General features: G+C 26.4%; 1 protein-coding gene across 1 annotated transcript in view; it reads right to left on the bottom strand.

Moving 5' to 3' along the window:
• LOC122510102 (pre-mRNA-processing factor 39-like) overlaps nucleotides 1–22,073 on the bottom strand; it is a 53,421-nt gene extending 31,348 nt beyond the window's left edge. Inside the window, exons 1-4 of the mRNA XM_043624515.1 lie at nucleotides 21,914–22,073; nucleotides 21,193–21,317; nucleotides 2,952–3,221; nucleotides 2,341–2,805 (exon numbers count right to left, since the gene is read on the bottom strand). Coding sequence (XP_043480450.1) covers nucleotides 2,341–2,805; nucleotides 2,952–3,221; nucleotides 21,193–21,317; nucleotides 21,914–21,962 — 909 coding nt within the window. The 5' untranslated portion in view covers nucleotides 21,963–22,073. The remainder of the gene's footprint in view (nucleotides 1–2,340; nucleotides 2,806–2,951; nucleotides 3,222–21,192; nucleotides 21,318–21,913) is intronic.
• Nucleotides 22,074–22,848: the final 775 nt, after the last annotated feature.

The raw sequence follows: 22,848 nt of genomic DNA, 5'->3' as shown, positions 1-22,848 counted from the left end.
TTTTTAAAATTTCATAGACAATTTTAGAAATAATTGCATTTTTGAGATTAACTCAATTTTACAATTATTTTCATTGTTTTTTAAAAAAATTGATTTTTGGAATTATAATTGAAATTTCTTAAGTTTTAAAGAAGATATATGAATATTTTTTCAAGAAGGAAACAATTTAAATAATTGAAAATAATTGAATGCTTGCAAAGACTTTACTATTTAAAAAAAATAATTGAATTGTTTCAAAGGATTTATTCAAATTTTAGAAAATAATTGAATTCTTTCATGAAATATTAAAATTGTATTGAAAATAATTTAATTCCTGCGAAGAATATTGTACTATTTATAAAAATAATTGAATTCTTCCGAAGAATTTTATTATTTATGAAATATAATAATTGAATTCTTACGAAGATTTTTATTAAAATTTTCGAAATTAATAAACAAGAGTAATTAATTAGTAAATTAGTGAATAATTGAATTTTTTTAATGTTTCAATCTGAAATTATTCAAAAATTCATATTTAAAAATAAAAAATGTTGTAATTTGCATAATAATAATAAATTGAACATTACGCTTAGCGCGCGTAACAGTTGCTAGTTTTTAATAATTTTTGAAAAAATTTTTTGAGAATTTTCAAATTCATTTGTTTTTAACTGAAATTCATTTTTAAATCAATTTTTATTAGAAAATTCTACTAGAATTAAATTATTTAATCACAAAAATAAATAACTTATTGATTTATTCAATGTTTCTTAAAATTGAATTCACATAAAGAATTTTACCAACAAAATTTTTTAATAATTGCATTCTTTTCACGAATTTTAATAAAATTTCTAAGAATAATTACATTTTTCGAAGAATTCAATTAAAATTTTATTAAAAATAATTGAAATTCTTCAATAAGTTTGATTATTTATGAAAATAATTGAGGTCCAAAAAAGAATTTTATTATGTTCGAAAATATTTGAATGCCTGTAAAAATTTTATTATTTATGAAAATAATTGAATGAAGAAATTTATAAAAAATTTGTAAATAATTGAATTCCTCTGAAATTTTTATTATTTTATGAAAATAGGTAATTAAAGGTTTGAGTTGAATTTTATTAAAATAGGTAATTAAAGGTTTGCGTTGAATTTTATAAAAATTTTTTTTAAATAATTGAATTCTTTTGGCAAATTTTATTCAAATAGTAGATATTGAAAATCATTAAATTGAGGAAAACTTTTAAAAATTATTTACATTTTATTAAAATTTTGGAAAATAATTGAATTTTGGAGAAAAATTTTATTTCTAAAGATAGGTAATTGAAATTTTGACGAGAATTTAAAAAAAAATTTTAACATAAGGTAAAGGTCCCAATTATGGGACAATTTACAATTTTATCCCTATTATGAGACAGTATTACAAAAAATAAAATAAATGCAATTAAAATTGGTCAGAAGAAATTTCTACTTATTTCAAAAAATTTTACACGTTAAAAGAATAATTATTTGTGTATAGCATTTAATTTAATAAGAAATGTTTATTTGCATTTTAGCTTTTAAATTAAGGTAGCCAGGTTTTTCGTCAGACTACCGTCTCACATTAGGTACACTTATAATTTGCATGTCCCTATTATGAGACACACAGCAAACATAACCTCAAAAATTTTCAGTATTTTCACATTAATTTTCTACCAGAAAAATTAGTTTTATAATTATTTATTAAACCAGAATTTGTTTACTGTATTTTATTCTTTATAATTAATATTCAAATTATTAAGATAAGTCAATAGAATTCTAATTACTTATTGAATTAAATAAATGTCTCATAATAGGAACATTCATTATGGGACACCCGTACATACAGAAATCATCGTCCCATAATTAGTGCAGTGCAGAGTTTCATAATTTAATTAATATTATTTTTATTTCATGAAAAATAACCATTTTAGGGTCTAAATATTATTCCTAACATATCAATCTTTCAATCTATACCCTAATTATTCATATTAACACTCCTAATTCCAAGAAATTTATCATAGAAATTTAGTTTAGCTTAAACAGCGTCCCATAATTGGGACTTTTACCTTAATTGCATTTTTGTGAAGAATTTTATTAATTTTAAAAATAATTGAATTTCTGCAATCATTTATAATTTCTCTAAAATTCTCCAAATTATATGGTAAAATTTACCGACTTTTCGTCATTTTTCAATAAAAATTACGGACTTTACGGACCTTTTTTTTTAAAAAAAAAAACTAACTTTTACGGACTTGAAGCAAATTTACGAACCTAGTTCGAGCCCTGCGTTTACTGAATAAATTTTTAATAAATTTGAAAAAGTTAAAAGTGATTAAAACATACTTTGGCGGCGGCCTCAGTTGGCAATTCATCCTCAGAAACAGCCTCAGTGTCTGGCTCAATTTTCTTTTCTACTTCGGAATTATTTATCATTTCTGAATCCTCAGTTGTTTCATTATTGGTTGGTTCATTATCTGGCGTTTCTTCCATTTCTTCTGTCTCTTCTGCCTTAATGTCAGTATCGGGTTCAACTTCATTCGCAACTTCTTCTTTTTTTAAATTCTCTTCCTTAATCTCTGGAGTCTCAACAACAGGTTCAACCTCTTTTTCCTCATTTTCTTTCTGAGTTTCTTCTTCAACTTCCATAAGTGAACTTGGTTCTAATTCTTCTATTGTCTCGATATCGGCAGTTTCCGCTTTAATCACTTCGGTTGTAACCTCAGACTTAATATCCTCCACAATATCCTCTGTAATGTCAACTTCCTTAACGCTTTTGTTGTTTGTCTCGACATTATCTGAACTTTCCTCCTAAAAACAAGGAAAACAACATTTCGTGTAAAAATCGACTTCATCTCAAATATCCACTTATAAAAAAGTTATGTAGCATTTTTTGGTTTAAATAAAAAAAAGAAATTGAATTTAATTAATATTGTTAACTAAAAATGATTTCTTACCAAATTCTGTGGAGATTCTTTAACTTTTAGAGTTGAATGAATGGCAGTTGCAGTTTGAACATTGCTGACAATGGGAGGAGGTGGCGATTCAAGTTCAGGAACAGATTCAGAATCTACTTCCATGTTCAAATCAAGCTCATTCTCCTTCATGTCTTTACTATCTTCTTGTAGACTTTCCACTGGAACTTCCTCTTCCTCTTGTTGTTCTACTGCTTGAACACCGTTGGCTGGAATTTCGTCCGAATCTCCTTCAATCACAGTTGTTTCATTCTAAAACAAATTATAAAGAAAAATTTATTACTAAACATTGAAAGAATTTTGGGCAGGCTGCAGGCTTTACACAGCTTTACATGAGTGCCGCTAGAGCTCGCTGCCTCAAGCTCGCAATTAACCTCAAAAAGGCGAGAATCTACTCCCGAAAGGTCAGCTGCGAGCCCTGTGCAAGGGGCACTAATTTCGGACATGAAAAGCCAGCAGCCTGCCTAAAATTCTTTCAGTGAAACGTAGACTTCGGAGATGAATTTAAATTTTTACTCGCCTAATTTTTTTTAAAAATAAACTTTTAACTTCTAAATGAGTGTTGTGGCTCAAAAGATAAATATAGTTTTTACAAATCTACAGACTGCAATTTTCGCATATTTGTAAAAAATTTTTAATTTTAATTATATCATTTCCGAATTGACACTAGTGCCCTTGGCCTGTAAAAAAATCAAAATAGTGACCAGTCTGTGGCGAACCTTCGAAAGTGTCGCTTGTATTGCGGAAAAAAATTATATTTAAATAAACTGAGCAATTTTATATTATTTATTTAATTGAAAACCATTCTCACATATTTAGTACTTAGGGATATTTTTTGTTTCTGTAAATGAGCAAGAGATCAAAATTTAAAAAATCAAAAATGTCGGATCACACTTAGTTATCTTGGGGCTAGGCTTCACAGTGCCCCTAAAAAGTATTTTAGTGGAAATAGGAGACTGAAAATTAAAAAATAGGGGACTTTTAGGGGACCATAAAAATTGTTTAAATAAAGATAAAAATAGGTATAATTTATTTATACAGGGTTGCCACAAAAATTTAACTTTATTTTTCCCTGACTTTTCCCTGATTTCCAAACACAACTTTCACTTTTTCCCTGGCCCTAAAGAATATTCCGATTCAGTCTAAAAATTATTAGATACTCAAAAAAATGTTTTATTAAATTTATTTACAAATTTCTTCAAAAGTGAAATTATTCGAAAACATCAATAGTATAATCATTTTATTTCATTGGAATTAAGATGTTCAAAAATTTCAGATTCAAACCTTTTTAAATTTCTTCACAATTATTTGTATCATTTCAATTCAATTAACATTTTCTAGAATTTTAACTAAAATTCTACTTTAAATCAATAACATCAATTATTATTATTCAATTAAACTTTTTCAAAAAAATTAATTCTACAGAATTGTTAGTTAAAAGTACGAAAAATATTAATTTAATTCTACGAGAAATCAATTATTTAAGTACAAAAATAAATAATATTGAATGTTTCTTAAAATTTAATTTTTACGAAGAATTGTATTAACAACTTTTGAAAATATTTAATTTCTTTTAAGGAATTTAATTAAAATTTTAATGAAATTTATTATATTAAAGAATTTTATAACAATTTTGGAAAATAATTGACTTCTTGAGAAGAATTTTTAAAAAATTTTCGACGATAAGTTTGAAAATAATTTAATTTCTGCAAAGTATTTTATTACTTTTCAAAAGAATTGAATTCTTGTGATGAATTTTGATATTTATAAAAATAATTGAATTTTGGAAAAGAATTTTATTAAAATTCCTTAGAATAATTGATTTTATGGGAAGAATTTATGCGATTTTGTTGTTTATCAAGCTAATTGAATTCTTTTGCAAAATTACTTAAAAAATTTTGAAAATAATTGATTTTCTTGCGACGATTTAAATGTTATTTATGAAAATATTTGAATTATTGCAACGAATTTGATTGTTTTATTGAATAATTTATTGAATGTTTCTTAAAATTGAATTCTTTCCACAAGTTTTAATAACATTTTTAATAATAATTGCATTTTTCAAGGAATTTATATAAAATTGTATTAAAAATATTTGAAATTCTGCGATGAAAATAATTGAATTCGTAAATGAAATTTTATTATTTATGAAAATAATTTAATTCGTAAATGAAAGTTTATTATTTATGAAAATAATTGAATCTTTTCGTAGAATTGTATCAACAAGTTTTTTCTATAATTAAATCTATTGATAAATTTTATGAAATAGTAAATATTTAAAAACATTGAATTGCGAAAAACTTTTGAAAATAATTGAAATTTTTCAAAGAATTTTATTTAAATTTTTAAAAATAATTGAATTTTTGGCAAACAAATTTTGTTATTTATAAAAAAAATAATTGAATTCTTGACAAGATATTCATTAAAATTTATAAAAATAATTGAATTCGTGCAAAGTATTTTATTAAATTTTGTTTGAATAATTGAAATTTTGCCAAGAATTTAATTAAAATTTTTGACAATAATTGAATTTTTGAGAATAATTTTGATCATTATCAAAATAATTGAATTTTGGAAAAGAATTTATTTAAAAATTCTTAAAATAATAGATTTTTTGAGGGAGAATATTGTTGGTTATCAAGATAATTGAATTCTTTTGCAAAATTACTTAAAAATTATTGAAAATAAATGATTTCCTGCGACGAAAAAATAGGGGAAATTTTCAAAATAGGGTACGTTTAGGGGCCAAAATTAAAAAAAGGGGACTTTTAGGGAAATAGGGGACAGACTGTGAAGCCTGCAATACTATTTAAAACCCCTAGATACTAAGAACCGCGAAAATGGAATAGAATTCCAAAATTTTAATCATAATTAAAAATCTTCTAATTCAAGCTTAATTTAAACTTAAACTGCGCCAGAGTTGAGATATTGTCGTTCGAGGCTATAGAGCTTTTAATGATTTTTTTTATTGCTGTCGTATTGGATCCGCATTTTTAATTTATAAAAACTTAATTCAGATTTGTACCAGTGACCCCTAAAATCCCAAGATACTAAGTCATGCGAAAATGGAATATATTTAATAATTTTTTTTGCCGCCATATTGGGTCCGTTTGAATTTTCAAAATCTGACTTCAGATTCATAATCAAGAATCAACGACCTTGAAAATCTCTAGATACGAAGTCCTTTAAAAAATCATTCAAAATTGTTTGAGTTATAAATTTTGTCCAGCTAGATTCGCGATTCGTAGCACTGTGCAAAAGTAGGAAAATGTAATTTCCGAGAAGTCTCTGTTTTTAGTAAGAAATTATTAAACAATTGAGGGGCTGGATTAGGGTGTCCCAAAAAAATAAAAAGTTTTTTTTTATTGGGTCTCATCCCCTAAAATTCTTTCAAATTGTGTAAAAATAAGAACACAATATTTGGAAATAAAAATTTTTAATATTAACCCGTGGTTCAGAGCCTTTGAACCATAAAAACGCTAAAAATGTAGTGTTTTTTCATTTTTAACATAAATATAAATGTCAAAATATAATGAATAGGGTGTCATTGTAAAGATAATTAAATTACCTTTTGATCCATATGTCATAGTATAAGATTCAATGAAAATTAAGAGTGTTACAGTCGATTAAAGATCAAATTTCATGAAAATTTTGATGATTTTTATTTTTTAGACACTTAAGTAACTTGTACTTTTTTACATTGAACAGTAAAAAATATTTAGGTTTTAATTTCTTTATTGAGAGTCTGTAACATTACAAAATTTTTTAGCCCTTGTGGACCTCGATTTGATTGAAAATGACAATTATAGACTAGATTTAGTGAACGAAACTATTTTTTTCATTCTTATCATTCCTTTAACATTTGGAGCAAAAATTGAAACAATAAATTTAGATATAACCACTAAACTTACTAAAATCAGTAATAAAAAAATACTGAAGTCGCTGATTTAGAGTCTAATATCAGTTTTTCAAATTTCAAAATGGCGGAGAACTTCATAAAAGTCGATCGAATTCGTCTCAAAATCGGGTAACGGATTTTGAGACGAATTTAATCGACGATTAAATTACGGATTTTTGTAATGTTACAGACTCTCAATAAAAAAATTAAAATCTAAATATTTTTTACTTTTTAATGTAAAAAAAGTACTAGTTACTTAAATGTCTAAAAATCATCAAAATTTTCATGAAATTTGATCTTTAATCAACTGTAACACTCTTAATTTTCATTGAATCTTATACTATGACGTATGGATCGAAAGGTAATTTAATTGCCTTTACAATGACACCCTAATCATTATATTTTGACATTTATATTTATGTTAAAAATGAAAAAACACTAAATTTTTAACGTTTTTATGGTCCAAAGGCTCTGAACCACGGGTTAATATTAAAATTTTTTATTTCCAAATATTGTGTTCTTATTTTTACTCAAATTGAAAGATTTTTAGGGGATGAGACCCAATAAAAAAAAACTTTTTATTTTTTTGGGACACCCTAGGCTGGATGCTATAAAGGGATACGCGCCATTCACTTATCCAGCCTCTCAATTGAATCAACTGAGAGCCTGATATTGTCTTTCTTTTGGGGGATATATTTTCTTAATACATCCCTGAAATTGAAGACTCGTGCACTGAGAAAAATAGAGTTTGAAAAACTGGGAGTCAATATTGAAAAAACTGGACTCAGTCCAGTAAAAGTACATTAATTCATTTATATCAAGCATCTTAGGGTGTTGCGTATAGTGTATAGAGGGCCTTAGTTCCAAATGTCACTGTAAAGAGCATTGAAACACAGGCGAAGATTATAAGGCGCGCTGCAGTGTGCATAGTAGAGAAAGAGTGAAAGAATTTCCTGATTTTTAGACAAAACTTTGACTCTTTTCCAAACCCTAAAAATATTTTAGTTTACTCTAAAAATAATTGAAACTCCAAAATATGTTTATAATACATTTTTTTGAATATCTTTAATACTAAAAATAATTTTGAACTTAAATAGATTTTTTGAAATAAATATTTAATTATTATCCATTATTTTTCCATATTTATTAAAATAAAAGTCCTACAAAAAAATTTCAAAGACAAAAAAGTTGCGCATTTTTATGCTCTATACGGTAGTATGTTTTAAAATTAAAAATTCCGACTTTTATTTGTTTTCATTTGTTGACGGCTTGACTGGCTTGGATTTTTCAGTTCAAGCGCAGATCGAGATATTGCCCGCGGGAGCTCAATTTGAAAAAATGTGAATGAAAATATTTCAAAAAACTAACTTATTCAGAATTTTTAATTAAAATCTTTTAAAATTCAACTTTCCTAAAACTTCAATTTGAAAATTTTTAAAATTTAATCTATATATATTAGTAATATTAATTTAACATTCTAAAATATAGAAAAATTTGATTATTATGAATAATTGTAAAAAAAACTGATTGATACACGGAGAGAAAAATCTAGCTTTAATAGTATGACACTACCTATACTAATTTCGCATGGACTATAGTCACGCTTCAAACGCATGAAAACATACCGAAAAACCATGGTGAAGCGTGGACCCATGGTTTTTGGGTATGAATTCATGCGTTTGAAGCGTGACTATAGTCATGCGAAATTAGTATAGGTAGTGTCATACTATTAAAGCTAGATTTTTCTAATACTTAAAAAATTCAACTACTTCCACATTTATTATTATTTTTTATTGCCGGATTTTTTATAGGCTTTTCTTACGATTCTGAACAATCAATCGTATAGATTTTAAAAAATTCAGGGTTGCCACAAATATTTAATTTTATTTTTCCCTGACTTTTTCCTGATTTCCAGACAAAATTTTCACTTTTTCCCTGACCATAAAGAATATTCTGATTCATTCTAAAAATTATTAGATACTCAAAAAAAAGGTCTGTGAAGCTGGCCGAACCACTTTTATAAAAATGAATTTAAATTATACCATTAATTAGTGCTCAATTAGTGCTATTTTTGTACCATATTGCCGAATTTAGTGCTCAATGTTTATTTAAAAAAAAACAATGGTTCTGCTGAGTGAACGTTCCGCTGGCCGGACTATAACGAAAAACGCTTTAAAAACGCCAACAGAATATTTATAAATAGCCTATTATTTAGTGCTCAATTAGTGCTCAAAGATTAACAAAATAAAAAATTTTTTAATTAATTATTTATTTAACAAAAAATTTTTTTTCGATTGAGTGACTAATCCGCCAACCGCACCATTACGACAGACACGTCAAAAATCACAACAAAATATTTATCAATACCCTAAAATTTAGTGCTCAATTAGTGCTTAAATATTAACACAATAAAAAATTGTTTATTAATTATTTATTTATAGAAAACATTTCTTCGAAAGAGTGAACACGTTAAAAATGTTTTAAATTCGTTTTATAATTCGTTTTCTTAGCCTATAATTTAGTGCTCAAATAGTGTTCGCAGATTAAGAAAATAAAAAATTTTTTTTATTAATTATTTATTTAAAAGAAAAACTTATTCAAATGAGTGAGCGAACCGCTATCCGCACAATTACGAAAAACACATTAAAAACGCCAACAAAATAGTTATCAATAGCATATTATTTAGTGCTCAATTAGTGCTGAAAGATTAACACAATTCAAAATTTGTTTATTAATTATTTATTTAAAAAACTAACTTATTAGCTTATTACTAACTCAGCGATCCGCTGGCCGGACCATAACGAAAAACACGTTAAAAACGCCAACAGAATATTTACAATTAGCCTATTATTTAGTGCTCAATTAGTGCTCAAAGATTAACACAATTCAAAATTTGTTTATTAATTATTTATTTATAAAAAACATTTCTTCAATAGTTCTAGAGTTCCTGATAGTTTTTAGAAATAGTTCCGGCAATTAAATAGTAAAAAATAAGTTTTTTCATAATAGGGGGCCAACTTCACGCAGTCCCTCACTATTGAAAAAGTGGATTTATAATTAGAGTTTTGAGTTGTTTTAATAGAGTTCTAGAGTTCCCTTCCTTTTCAAAAAATCTAAAATGTTACGTTACAAGAGTTCTAATCAGATTTCTGTGAGCCCCCAATACTGTTCGATAAAATAACTATAATAGGTAACAATTTTCTTAAGACCCAAAAACTACTGAATTACAAGACTTTAAAGTTTCAAAAAAATTCATTTTTTTGTTAAATTTAGAGTTCTAAGAGTTCTGATGAGAGTTCTGCGAGCCCCCAATAGTGTTCGATAAAAAACCCTGAAACCAATTTTTTCAAAACCTAAAAACTATTAAACTACAAGACTTTTATGTTTCAAAAGAAATTTGGTTTTTTTAAATTGAAAGTTCTATGAGTTCTAATCAGAGTTTTGTGAACCCCCAATAGTGTTTGATAAAAAACCCTAATAAGAATTTTTTCAAAACCTAAAAACTACTGAACTACAAGACATTGAAGATTCAAAAAAATTTGTTTTTTTTAAATTAAGAGTTCTTGTAGTTCTGATCAGAGTTCTGTGAGCCACCCATGGAGTTCGAGAAAAAACCCTAATAACAATTTTCTCAAAACCCAAAAACTACTGAATTACAAGACTTTAAGGTTTGAAATTAATTTGTTTTTGAATAATTGAATAAGTTCAAACACTTAGTCATGTAAAGTTGGCACTACTTTTTAAAAAAATCAAAATTTTAACAAGAGTTCTGGGCACTTTAGCAATAGTTCTCGAGTTCTATAACGATTATTATTTAAATAGTTCTGATGATTGACAAAAAAAGCGACAATGAAAAAACTTGGTGTTAACTTTGCATAGAACTATTATTTATGCAAAAAAGAGTTTTGTTCTCATATTCTGAAAGAGAATAAAGAGTTCTACAGTTCTCTACCAAAAGAACAAGAGTTCTGCAAAATTTCGAAAGTTATTAACAAATTAACCCCTTGGCTATCAACGAGATTTCCACTGTTCGGGCCAAAAGTTTGTTGAAAAAATTTTTAATGGATTTTTATGAAACTTGGTACCTTAAGGTTTCTAGGGTCGCTGATTATAATATATAATAATATATTATATAATATTATCTCTCTATATTACAAAAAGATATCGCCGCCGCTGTTTCAAGATTTTTTGACCTACAGGTCGAGAGTTGACCTGTAGTTTTCCCCTCAAAATTTAGGTCAATTTTGAGGACTGTTTTGACCTAGACGTCAATATTTGACAAACAATTTTCGCTACCCTCAAAATGTAGGTCAATTTTGAGGGCAGTTTTGACCTACGCATCAAAATTTGACAAAGAATTCCCGCTACCCTCAAAATTTAGGTCAAGTTTGAGGGCAGTTTTGACCTAGACGTCAAAATTTGTCAAACAATTTCCGCGCGCAGACTTAATGATGAGGTGAAGTTTGCCATCTGACCTAACAATGTAAGGTAATTTTATAATTGTGTTTGCTCTTACACCTATCATTTTGACCTAATTTTGACGTTTCATTTTTTACTCTCTCATTTAGTTACGTCATAATCTATGTGTAATTTGACTTTTATTTAACTACAACTTAAGGGGTTAATCTGACATCAGTATGATAATTTTTGGTAAAATCAAATGTCGTTAAATACCCTGACATTAGCTGATGAATTTAATTTTTATAGTTTATTAAAATTTTTATATATTTTTTTACTTTTATTTTTTTATACAGGGGAGGATGGGGCAAGGATAGTAAGTTTTTGCTTATGCTCAAAAATCGAGTAATTCATGGTATATTCGCATTTTAACACCAAAAGATGATAGTAAAAATTGGAAGTCAAATCTGTCACCATTTGCGAAGTTAGGAGTTTATTTTTGAAAATAGTCTATTTTGCTAAAATGTCAACGTTATGTTTATCATATTGTTTTCTATATTAGAGTTTCAGAATATTTATTTACGTAAGTGTTTTTCGGAGTGGAATTTACTGCTGAACACGAATATTGTATTTATTTTCAAATTAATTCACGTCGTTCCTTAAAATTTAGAAAAAACTGAAATATGCGCTCAAGGGGCAAGGATAGTTATAGAGATAATACGGCACGGTAAAATCCTGTTAATGCCATTGCAAATTTTAAAAAAGTGTTTAATTGTTCTTTTTAGGTTGATATACATAATGGTGCGTAATTATATATGTAAAACAAAGCTTATTGACCAAGCAATTGGTAGTTGTCTGAAGATTTGGGGTTCACAAAACTCTGATTAGAACTCATAGAACTTTCAATTTAAAAAAACCAAATTTCTTTTGATCATAAAAGTCTTGTAGTTTAATAGTTTTTAGGTTTTGAAAAAATTGGTTTCAGGGTTTTTTATCGAACACTATTGGGGGCTCGCAGAACTCTCATCAGAACTCTTAGAACTCTAAATTTAACAAAAAAATGAATTTTTTTGAAACTTTAAAGTCTTGTAATTCAGTAGTTTTTGGGTCTTAAGAAAATTGTAACGTAACATTTTAGATTTTTTGAAAAATTCTCGTGTTTTCAATTATTTTTTTATGACTTCGGATTATCAGAACTATTCAGTCATGTAAAGTTGGCACTACTTTTTTAAAAAATCAAAAATTTTACAAGAGTTCTAGGCACTTTGGTAATAGTTCTAGAGTTCTCTAACGATTATTTAAATAGTTCTGATGATTAACAATAAAAAAAGCGACAATGAAAAATCATAGTTCTAACTTTGCATAGCACTATGATTTTTGAAAAAAAGAGTTCTGACCTAATATTCTGAAAGAGAATAAAGAGTTCTAGAGTTCTTTACTAAAAAAACAAGAGTTCTGCAAAATTTCAAAAGTTATTAACAAATTAAAAAAAGATATGAAAATAATATTTTGCAAGTTCTGAATAGAGTTCTGGCATCGTTGCGAAGAGTTCTATAAGTATGTCTAATGACATTTTGTTCTAAATCCAAAATCAAAAAAGTTACGGGACTATGAAGTTTTCTAAAATTTTCAAAATTTAAAATTCAGAGTTCTGAGAGTTTTGTAAAGAGTTCTCGCATCGTCATAAAGAGTTGTATAAGTATTTCTAGTGACATTTTGTTTTAAATCCAAAATCAAAAAAGTTACAGGACTTTGAAATTTTCATAAATTTTCAAAATTTTAAAATTCAGAGTTCTGAGAGTTCTGAAAAGAGTTCTGGCATCATCATAAAAAGTTCTATAAGTATTCCTAATGACATTTTGTTTTAAATCCAAAATCAAAAAAGTTACAGGACATTGAAATTTTAAAAAAATTTTAAAATTTGAAAAGTCAGAGTTCTGAGAGTTCTGAAAAGAGTTCTAGCATAATCATAAAGAGTTCTATAGGTATTCTTAATGACATTTTGTTTTAAATCCAAAATCAAAAAAGTTAGAGGACTTTGAAATTTTCATAAATTTTAAAAATTTTAAAATTCAGAGTTCTGAAAGTTCTGAAAAGAGTTCTGGCATCATTAAAAAGAGTTCTATAAGTATTCCTTATGACACTTTGTTTTAAATCTAGAATCCAAAAAATTACAGAACTTTAAAATTTTCAAAAAATTTAAAAATTCAGAGTTATGATTAGAGTTCTGGCATCATAATAAAGAGTTCTATAAGTTAGTATTCCTAATGACATTTTGTTTTAAATCCAAAATCAAAAAAGTTACAGGACTTAACTGTTTGAAGAAAGTGCAACATGATTGTCCCAAAATTATTAAACATTAAATTCTCAGAATTCTGAATTTTTAATTTTTTTAATTTCTTGAAATCTTCAAAGTCCTGTAACTTTTTTGATTTTGGATTTAAAACAAAATGTCATTAGGAATACTTATAGAACTTTTTATGATGATGCCAGAACTCTTTTCAGAACTCTCAGAACTCTGAATTTTAAAATTTTGAAAATTTCAAAGTCCTGTAACTTTTTTGATTTTGGATTTAAAACAAAATGTCACAAGAAATACTTATACAACTCTTTATGACGATGCCAGAACTCTTTACAAAACTCTCAGAACTCTGAATTTTAAATTTTGAAAATTTTAGAAAACTTCATAGTCCCGTAACTTTTTTGATTTTGGATTTAGAACAAAATGTCATTAGACATACTTATAGAACTCTTCGCAACGATGCCAGAACTCTATTCAGAACTTGCAAAATATTATTTTCATATCTTTTTTTAATTTGTTAATAACTTTTGAAATTTTGCAGAACTCTTGTTTTTTTAGTAAAGAACTCTAGAACTCTTTATTCTCTTTCAGAATATTAGGTCAGAACTCTTTTTTGCAAAAATCATAGTGCTATGCAAAGTTAGCACTATGATTTTTCATTGTCGCTTTTTTTATTGTTAATTATCAGAACTATTTAAATAATCGTTAGAGAACTCTAGAACTATTGCAAAAGTGCCCAGAACTCTTGTAAAATTTTTGATTTTTCAAAAAAGTAGTGCCAACTTTACATGGCTGAACTATTCGAATAAAATGTAGGGAACTCTAGAACTCTATTAGAACAACTCAAAACTCTAATTATAAATCCACTTTTTCAATAGTGAGGGACTGCGTGAAGTTGGCCCCCTATTATGAAAAAACTTATTTTTTACTATTTAATCGCCGGAACTATTTCTAAAAACTATCAGGAACTCTAGAACTATTGAAGAAATGTTTTTTATAAATAAATAATTAATAAACAAATTTTGAATTGTGTTAATCTTTGAGCACTAATTGAGCACTAAATAATAGGCTAATTGTAAATATTCTGTTGGCGTTTTTAACGTGTTTTTCGTTATGGTCCGGCCAGCGGATCGCTGAGTTAGTAATAAGCTAATAAGTTAGTTTTTTAAATAAATAATTAATAAACAAATTTTGAATTGTGTTAATCTTTCAGCACTAGTTGAGCACTAAATAATATGCTATTGATAACTATTTTGTTGGCGTTTTTAATGTGTTTTTCGTAATGGTGCGGATAGCGGTTCGCTCACTCATTTGAATAAGTTTTTCTTTTAAATAAATAATTAATAAAAAAAATTTTTTATTTTCTTAATCTGCGAACACTATTTGAGCACTAAATTATAGGCTAAGAAAACGAATTATAAAACGAATTTAAAACATTTTTAACGTGTTCACTCTTTCGAAGAAATGTTTTTTATAAATAAATAATTAATAAACAATTTTTTATTTTGTTAATCTTTGAGCACTAATTGAGCACTAAATAATAGGCTATTTATAAATATTCTGTTGGCGTTTTTAAAGCGTTTTTCGTTATGGTCCGGCCAGCGGAACGTTCACTCAGCAGAACCATTGTTTTTTTTAAATAAACATTGAGCACTAAATTCGGCAATATGGTACAAAAATAGCACTAATTGAGCACTAATTAATGGTATAATTTAAATTCATTTTTATAAAAGTGGTTCGGCCAGCTTCACAGACCTTCAAAAAAACTTTCTGTTACATTTACTTACGAACTTCTTAAATTGTAAAATTATTCGCAAACATCAATAACTAAATTTTTAAATAAGTATTTAATTATTATTTTTCCATAGGAATTAAAATTCTTCAAAACATTCAAATTCAAACATGTTTAAAATTCAACAACTTATAAAAATATTATTATAAAACATGAAGATACCAATTACTCCGAGTCTTCGACTCGAAGTGATTGATATCTTCATGTTTTACAAAAATTTTAATTTCCATAAAATTTTTCAAAAAAAAAAATTAAATTATTTACAAAAATTATAATAAAATTCGTTGCAGGAATTCAATTTCTTTTTAATACAATTTTAAATAAATTTCTCAAAAAATAAAATTATCTTAAAAAACTTTTTGCAAGAATTAAATTAGGTACATTTCACAAATAATGGAATTCTTTGCTGAAATTCAAAAATTTTCAAAATTTACATTTTTAATACAAGTTTTCAAAAGAATATAATTATTTAAATAAAATGTAATAAAATTCGTTGCATAAATTCAATTATTTTTACAAGTAGGGGAAGTGCGCCGGTTGTGGGCACCCTCCGGTTGTGGGCACCCCTACGTAAACTTCGACGGTAAGCAGACTTTACTGAACTAAGTATTGCAAGTCGTGTTCGTTGACAATACGGACTTTTCGTATTGATAACGAAACAAATATATGCATTTGTGTAATAGCTGTGAGCATAATAAAGAAAATTTGCATTAAATAAATAAAAAAGTAATTTTGTATTGTTTTCGAAGAGCAACATATGGGTGTAGATTCGTTCAGAAAAGAAGGGTTTAATTTTTTTTTTGCAGTGTTGTCATTATATTTTGTGATTTACCTTCGTGTTTAACCAAAATTCTGCATCACAAAATGTGTTGGTCTTTTTAAGAAATGACTGTCATTCCCGGTTGTGGGCACCTTTATGTTAAGGAGGCTCTACCATCTGACAATGATGAGGACTACTGTCTCATCTATCTAAACTTTCTGCCAAGGAAAGTGACAGCCGCAAACTCCATTAAATGCGATGAATATAGTCGTTCAGTGCATTAGAAGTGCGGTATGGTATGCGTACTAGCTACTTCACATGAAGCATTATGCTTTTGTTAGCGATGAGCATAGTGTGAAAACGTGTCATCATTTTTGTTCTTTATCCCGGCAAATTCTCTTAAAATAAAGAAACTTTCATTTCTTCTTTATTTGTGTTGGTTTCCTTTAATATTTTTCCATTTTTAGCGGATTTTTCAAGGGTGCCCACAACCGGGTGCAAAATTTTTTTTGTCAAAAAATTCCCATTTCACTAAATTTCTAATAAAACTTTTTTATTTAAAGGAATCAATTTAATTCCTTCACTGACAGTCACCTTAGACCTCTAGCTTTAAATTCGTACACATATATTTGTATAATATGCACATGGACAAATGTTATGAGGCAAAAACAAAAGGGTGCCCACAACCGGAACACTTCCCTTAATAAAATTTTCCACATGAATTCAATTATTTAAAAAAAATTGATAAAATTCGTTGTAAGAATTCCATTATTTTCATAAAGTATAAAATTTTTCTGAGGATTTCAATTATTTATAATACAATTTAAAGTAAATTCCTAGAAAAATGGAATTATTCTCTTAATTTTTTTATAAGAATTTAATTACATTTCACGAATATAATTAAATTCTTCATTGAAATTCAAATATTTTCACAATCTACTTTTTTAATACAAGTTCTGAAAAGAATTCAATTATTTAAGAAAAATGTAATAAAATTCGATGCAGGAATTCAATTATTTTCATAAATACAGTAGAGACTCCATTATCCGGACCCCTATTATCCGGATATTCGATTATCCGGACAAATTTAAAATAAAAATTTTTTTTTTAATATAAAGTTTATAAGGTCTCAAGCCGTTAATTAACTTCTATTTTAAATTTATTTACACGAAATGTTGCGTTTTAAAGTGTTTTAATTATTTTAAGAAAATGGTTATGTAAATATTTTGAAATATTTCTAACTAAATATTTATTAATGTTGACTTTAAAAGTTTAGTTTGTTTCTGTCTTATTTTAATACATATATGCAAATAAATACATAAAATTATGAATCAAAAATTTGTTTAATTCGTACTTTACTCGATTATCCGGATTTTTGATTATCCGGACAAGTGCCTGCATCCATTAGTCCGGATAATGGAGTCTCTACTGTAATAAGATTCTTTACATTATTTTAATAATTTTAAAAAAAATTGAAAAAATTCATTGCAAGAATTCAATTACTTTCATAAATTAATAAAATTCTTCACAGGATTTCAATTATTTTTAATACAATTTTAAGTAAATTCTTCGAAAAATGTCACTATTTTTAAAAATTTTGTTAAAATTCTTCGAAAGAATTCAATTATGTTTTATGTATTTTATCAATTATGTATTTTAAAAAATTCATGCTATAATGCTTTTAATATTCAATTATTATCTAAAATTTTAACTAATATTCATTTCAAAATCAATTCTTATTGGAAAATTCTACAAGAATTCAATTATTTAAATACAAAAATAAATAATTTATTGAATAAATGAATGTTTTTCGAAACTAAATTAACATAAAGAATTTTATCAACAAATTTGATTTTTGTCAAGAAATTTTAATAAAATTTTCAAGAATAATAAAATTTTTCGAGGAATTCAATTGAAATTGTATTAAACAATTGAAATTCTATGATGAATTTTATTATTTATGAAAATAATTGAATTTTTGTAAAAAATGTTATTATTTATAAAAATAATTGAATTATTGCAAAGTTTGCTTAGAATTTTATCAAAATTTTTTTTTTTAATAATTGAATTCTTCTGAAAAATTTTATTAAAACTGTAGATATTGAAAATCGTTGAATTGAGAAAAATTTTTTGAAAATAATTGAAATTTTGCCAAGAATTTTATTAAAATTTTTGAAAATAATTGAAATTTGGAGAAGAATTTTATTATTTTTAAAGATAATTGAATTTTTATGAGAATTTTTTTTCATTTTCAAACATAATTGAATTTCTGCTAAGAATTTTATTACTTTTAAAAATAATTGAATTTATGCAATCATTTGTAACTTCTTCAAAATTCAATTTTTTCCAGTTACTTAAATAAAAATCTCTGATTTTTCCCTGAATTCCCTGATTTTTCTGACCTGTGGAAACCCTGAAAAATTTTAATTTTTTCAAAAAAAAAATTTTGAAAATAGTCAAAAAATTTTTTTTCAGTTTTAATAATATATATAACACTAAAATTCAAGGTTTTTAAAAAAATTCACGTCCAATTCACGGTTTTTTCAAGGTTTGACAAAATTCACGTCCATTTTAAGGTTTTCAAGGTTTCAAGGTCCGGTGGCCACCCTGAAAATACAATTTTTAAAAAATTTATTTTCTCCAACACTTGCTCTGAAAGGAGTACTTTTCTTGGTAGAAAAGTGTGGCGAAAGTAGAACTTTTCTCAACTGCTCAGAAGAGCGTGGCGAAAGTAAAATTTGGCGTGGCGAAAGTACCCAGTAAAAAAAAACTAATTCAAATGAATTGAAACGAATTAACATTTTTGGTAGGCTCCAATTCGTATTTGTCACAAAGCGGGATTCACTCAAGCTCTTTGTATATTCAATTGAATTTAATTCAATATGTACCAATTTGTCCAAACGAATTCGCATTCGAAAGAAATGGCCAAGGAATGCATTGAATTCGTGCTAACGAATTGAAAAAAATTAAAGGCTCAAAACTTGTCCAGTGAATTGGAACGGATAGAAGGTTCGGAAGTTCAATACAGTTTCACGAATTCAGGAAAATTGCATCATGGCTCCAATTCGTATTTGTCACAAAGCGGGATTCACGAAAGCTCTTTGTGAATTCTTTTTAATTCATTTCAATTAGTTTTCGTTTACTGGGATAAATTCAGCGTGGCGAAAGTAAATTTGGCGTGGCGAAAGTAAATCATGAATTTATTCTTTTTTCTTGTTCTTTGACCGAGATTTATTTTGTATCTAACTTCTTCCCCACTCAAAACATTCGTCTTTTATTATATTAAACATAAGAACATTTTAAATTAAAAGTATACGAAACTCACGAAGAAAGCTTTCCTCGCAAGGCGTTGGAGAAAACGTAGTGCACAACTCGTGGTGAAAGAATGATTTTTCGAGAGTGAAGTTTGCGGCTCGAGCGTAGCGAGAGCAGCAATCACTCGAGAAAAATCACACTTTCGCCACTAGTTGTACAATGTACTATTCTAAGAAAAGAAATTTTATTTATTTTTATTTTTTATTTACTTTATTTATTATTTAAAAATTAATTTTTATAAATTTCGTATCACTTTTGTTCTAATTAGTTCAAATTTTTAATAATTCTTATTTATTTTGTTATAATATTATTGCAAACAAAATTTTTAAATTGATTTATTTTTCACTATTTTATAGGATGTGAAATTTTTTCTTTTTAAAATTTTTTTGACAAATTTAATATTTGCTTTTTCTAAGTCTGTTAAGTTGGACAATCAAAATTCATAATTTTCTTATAAATTCTAGAAATTGAATATTTTTATAGTTCTTTTGATAAAATTCCATGACGAAATAAATAAATTTTGTAGAAGATCATTCAATCTTTTTTAATGAAATATAATTAATAAGTCTTAAAATAAATATTTCTATTTTTTCGCACAAAATAATGTGTTTTTAAAAAAAAATTTCCAAAATCCCGGTAAAGATCAAAATTCACTGTCATTTCCCGGTTTCCCGGTCCAGCGGCCACCCTGGGCATTAAATAACAATTTTATGGGTTTTTCAAAAATTAAATTATTTTAAATAAATTTAGGGATAGGAAACTTATTGCTTTTCATTGAGACGATTTATTCCTGTAAAATCATAAAATTCTCGCTTGACCCCTTTTGTCAAGCCACTCTTCAATAGTTATGCTATACTTATGTTCTTAAAAATATTTTTTATGCTTTGTATTTGGAAAATTTGTTCATTTACAGAATAAAATTTATAAAAAATATACTCAATTTTAAAAATGAATTTATAATTTGAAACTTTTTTTTCATTCATTGTTGTAGTAGCTTTACATTTAGATAAAACATTGAAATGTTAAAAAAATGTTCCAAGTAAAACTAATTTTACTGGACAAACTTTTTAAAAAGCTAATTGTTACTTTTTGCTAATTCTTACAGAATTGACAATTTTTTATAAATAAAATATTTAAAAATACCAGTACAAAATTGTACGTCAAGTTATTAAATTATGCTTTTTAAAGCTTTCGCAAATTTTAATTATTATTATTATTATTGAAAAATACTGTTATTTTTAACACTAGATAAAATTTTTGAAATTTATGCTTTGATTTTCAAGTATAAAATTTCTTTCTCCAAATAAATTGAATTTCATATTCTGTAAAGTTTAATTATTATCAGAAAAATTTGTATTGAAATTCGAGATGACTCAAAAAGTTTATATAGAGGTGAAAAAAAAATTCAAGAAGAATTTAATGTTTTTTTGTTATTTTCAATAGTTGCTTGGATACCAAAGACCAGAATTTTTATCAATTCTAGAAATTCAAATTTTTTCCTTATTTGTAGCAATCCTGGATTAAAATTTCGACTTTGGAAGAATTTTTAAAAATTCTTCGACCTGCGCTCATTCTGTTTATATCAAAATCTGCACTAAAGGAATAATAAAAAAATTGTAAAAATTTGTAATTATACTCAGTTATTAAACGTAAATAATTTTATTTCCCTTAGTAAAATGAATAAATAAAATAGTAAAAAAAAATAAATTAACAAAAACAAAAGAACGAAGTAACAATAAATCTAAAATTCAGCCTTACATCTTCCTCTACTTCCTGTGTTTTTCTTGGTGAACGAGCAGATCGTGTAACTTTCTTCACCACTTTCTTTACCGGTGTTGCTGCAGCAACTTTTCTTGTAGCTCTGCCTGACCTCGTTCTTCGCACTAAAACCATAAAAATAAACACGAAAAATTCAAAAATAAGATAATATTCGATTTTCATGAAAATGTCATAAAAGATAATTTAGACATTGATTATTGAACAAACAATAGTTACCAGTGGTGAAAAAATCAATAATCTCTTAATCCCCAAAACACTCTTTAAATAACACCTAAAAAAATTTACATTTAAAAGACAAATAATTTGTTTAACCTGAAATTTTACTTTGAAAGAATTTTCTATATTAAATTATATTTACATTTTCTTCCAAATAAATTTCCAGGTTATCACAATGTCCGACCGAACATAACCTTTTCGGTGCAAGAAATTTTAATTCTAATTGTAAAAAATTTTATTTTCTAATTTGAGGTTATATTATGAAAACTGCTAAAACATTGAGAATTGTGATTTAAAAATTTAAATTGTAAATAAAATACCAAATTTATAATGGTGTGACGCCACTTATAGTTAATGGCGGGTCGATTACGAGCTATGGCGAGGTGCCGGTTGTTCAGGATCACGATCACCGCTTTTTGATATAACTAAATTATAAATATTCCTTGTGAGGAGAAAATAAATTGATTTATTTTATAATTCCTACCTGCATCTTCTTGAACAATTTCAGCCTCGTCTCCGCTCAAGGTCGACATCTCGGTCTAAAAACAATGTCTCAAAATTCAGAATGATGCGAAACAGCAAAAAACCTACGTCGTCGTGATAGCGCGTAGAAAACTGAATGTTGTTAAAAAATGGCTGAACTTGATTCTGCCAATCAGCGGTCTTTCTACTTTATCAGCTGTCGACCCGAAAAAATTTTATTTTTTTCTCTCTCAAAACAAAAAAATGATTTTTCCTCTAAAGTTATGTCTTTTTTTAAAACAAAAATAGTCTCTATTAAGATTTAAAAATAAAATATTGTTCTCTAAAAAAATTTCTTATCTGTTCGATGTATTTTTTAATATTCTGGCGGTATGACCTCAATTTTCAATATTTTCGTGACGTCATTGGTCAAGTAATAGTAAGGCCAATACACAATATTGAACAACCAATGCTGGAAACGCAAAATCGGAAACTTTAAAGGTGCAATCACATGGCAACGTTTTGCGTTACGTTTTGTAACTAGGCCACACACACAGTGTTATTTTTGCATTTTCGCGTTCAAAACCTAATTTCTCTTGAAGGAATTGACCAAAATGAATAAACCTTGGACCAAAATAAAGCTAAATAAATATGTAGAATAGAGGAAAATTATAGAGAATCCTTGATCTAATTTTTTGAGCTCCTGGGAGTTGAGTGAAGTTAGCATTTTTTATGAAAAAATGACAAATTAGAGTATAAAAACCTGTAAATCATGATAAAACTTAATAAAACAACTTTTTTGTAATCATTCAGGATCACTGAATACAAAAATAAAGTTGGTGTTCCGAAATTCAAAATGACGGATGAAATTTTCAAAATTTAAAAAAAACTTCTAATTTATCCAAATTGTGGTATTTTAATGTTTTAGAGGTCGCTGAATCGAAATATGATGGTAAA

The sequence above is a fragment of the Leptopilina heterotoma genome, unplaced genomic scaffold, assembly GCF_015476425.1.
Source record: "Leptopilina heterotoma isolate Lh14 unplaced genomic scaffold, ASM1547642v1 Lhet_66, whole genome shotgun sequence".
NCBI classification, from domain to species: Eukaryota; Metazoa; Arthropoda; class Insecta; order Hymenoptera; family Figitidae; genus Leptopilina; species Leptopilina heterotoma.
Note: the sequence above shows the minus strand (reverse complement) of the source record. Positions and strands in the feature narration are given on the sequence as shown.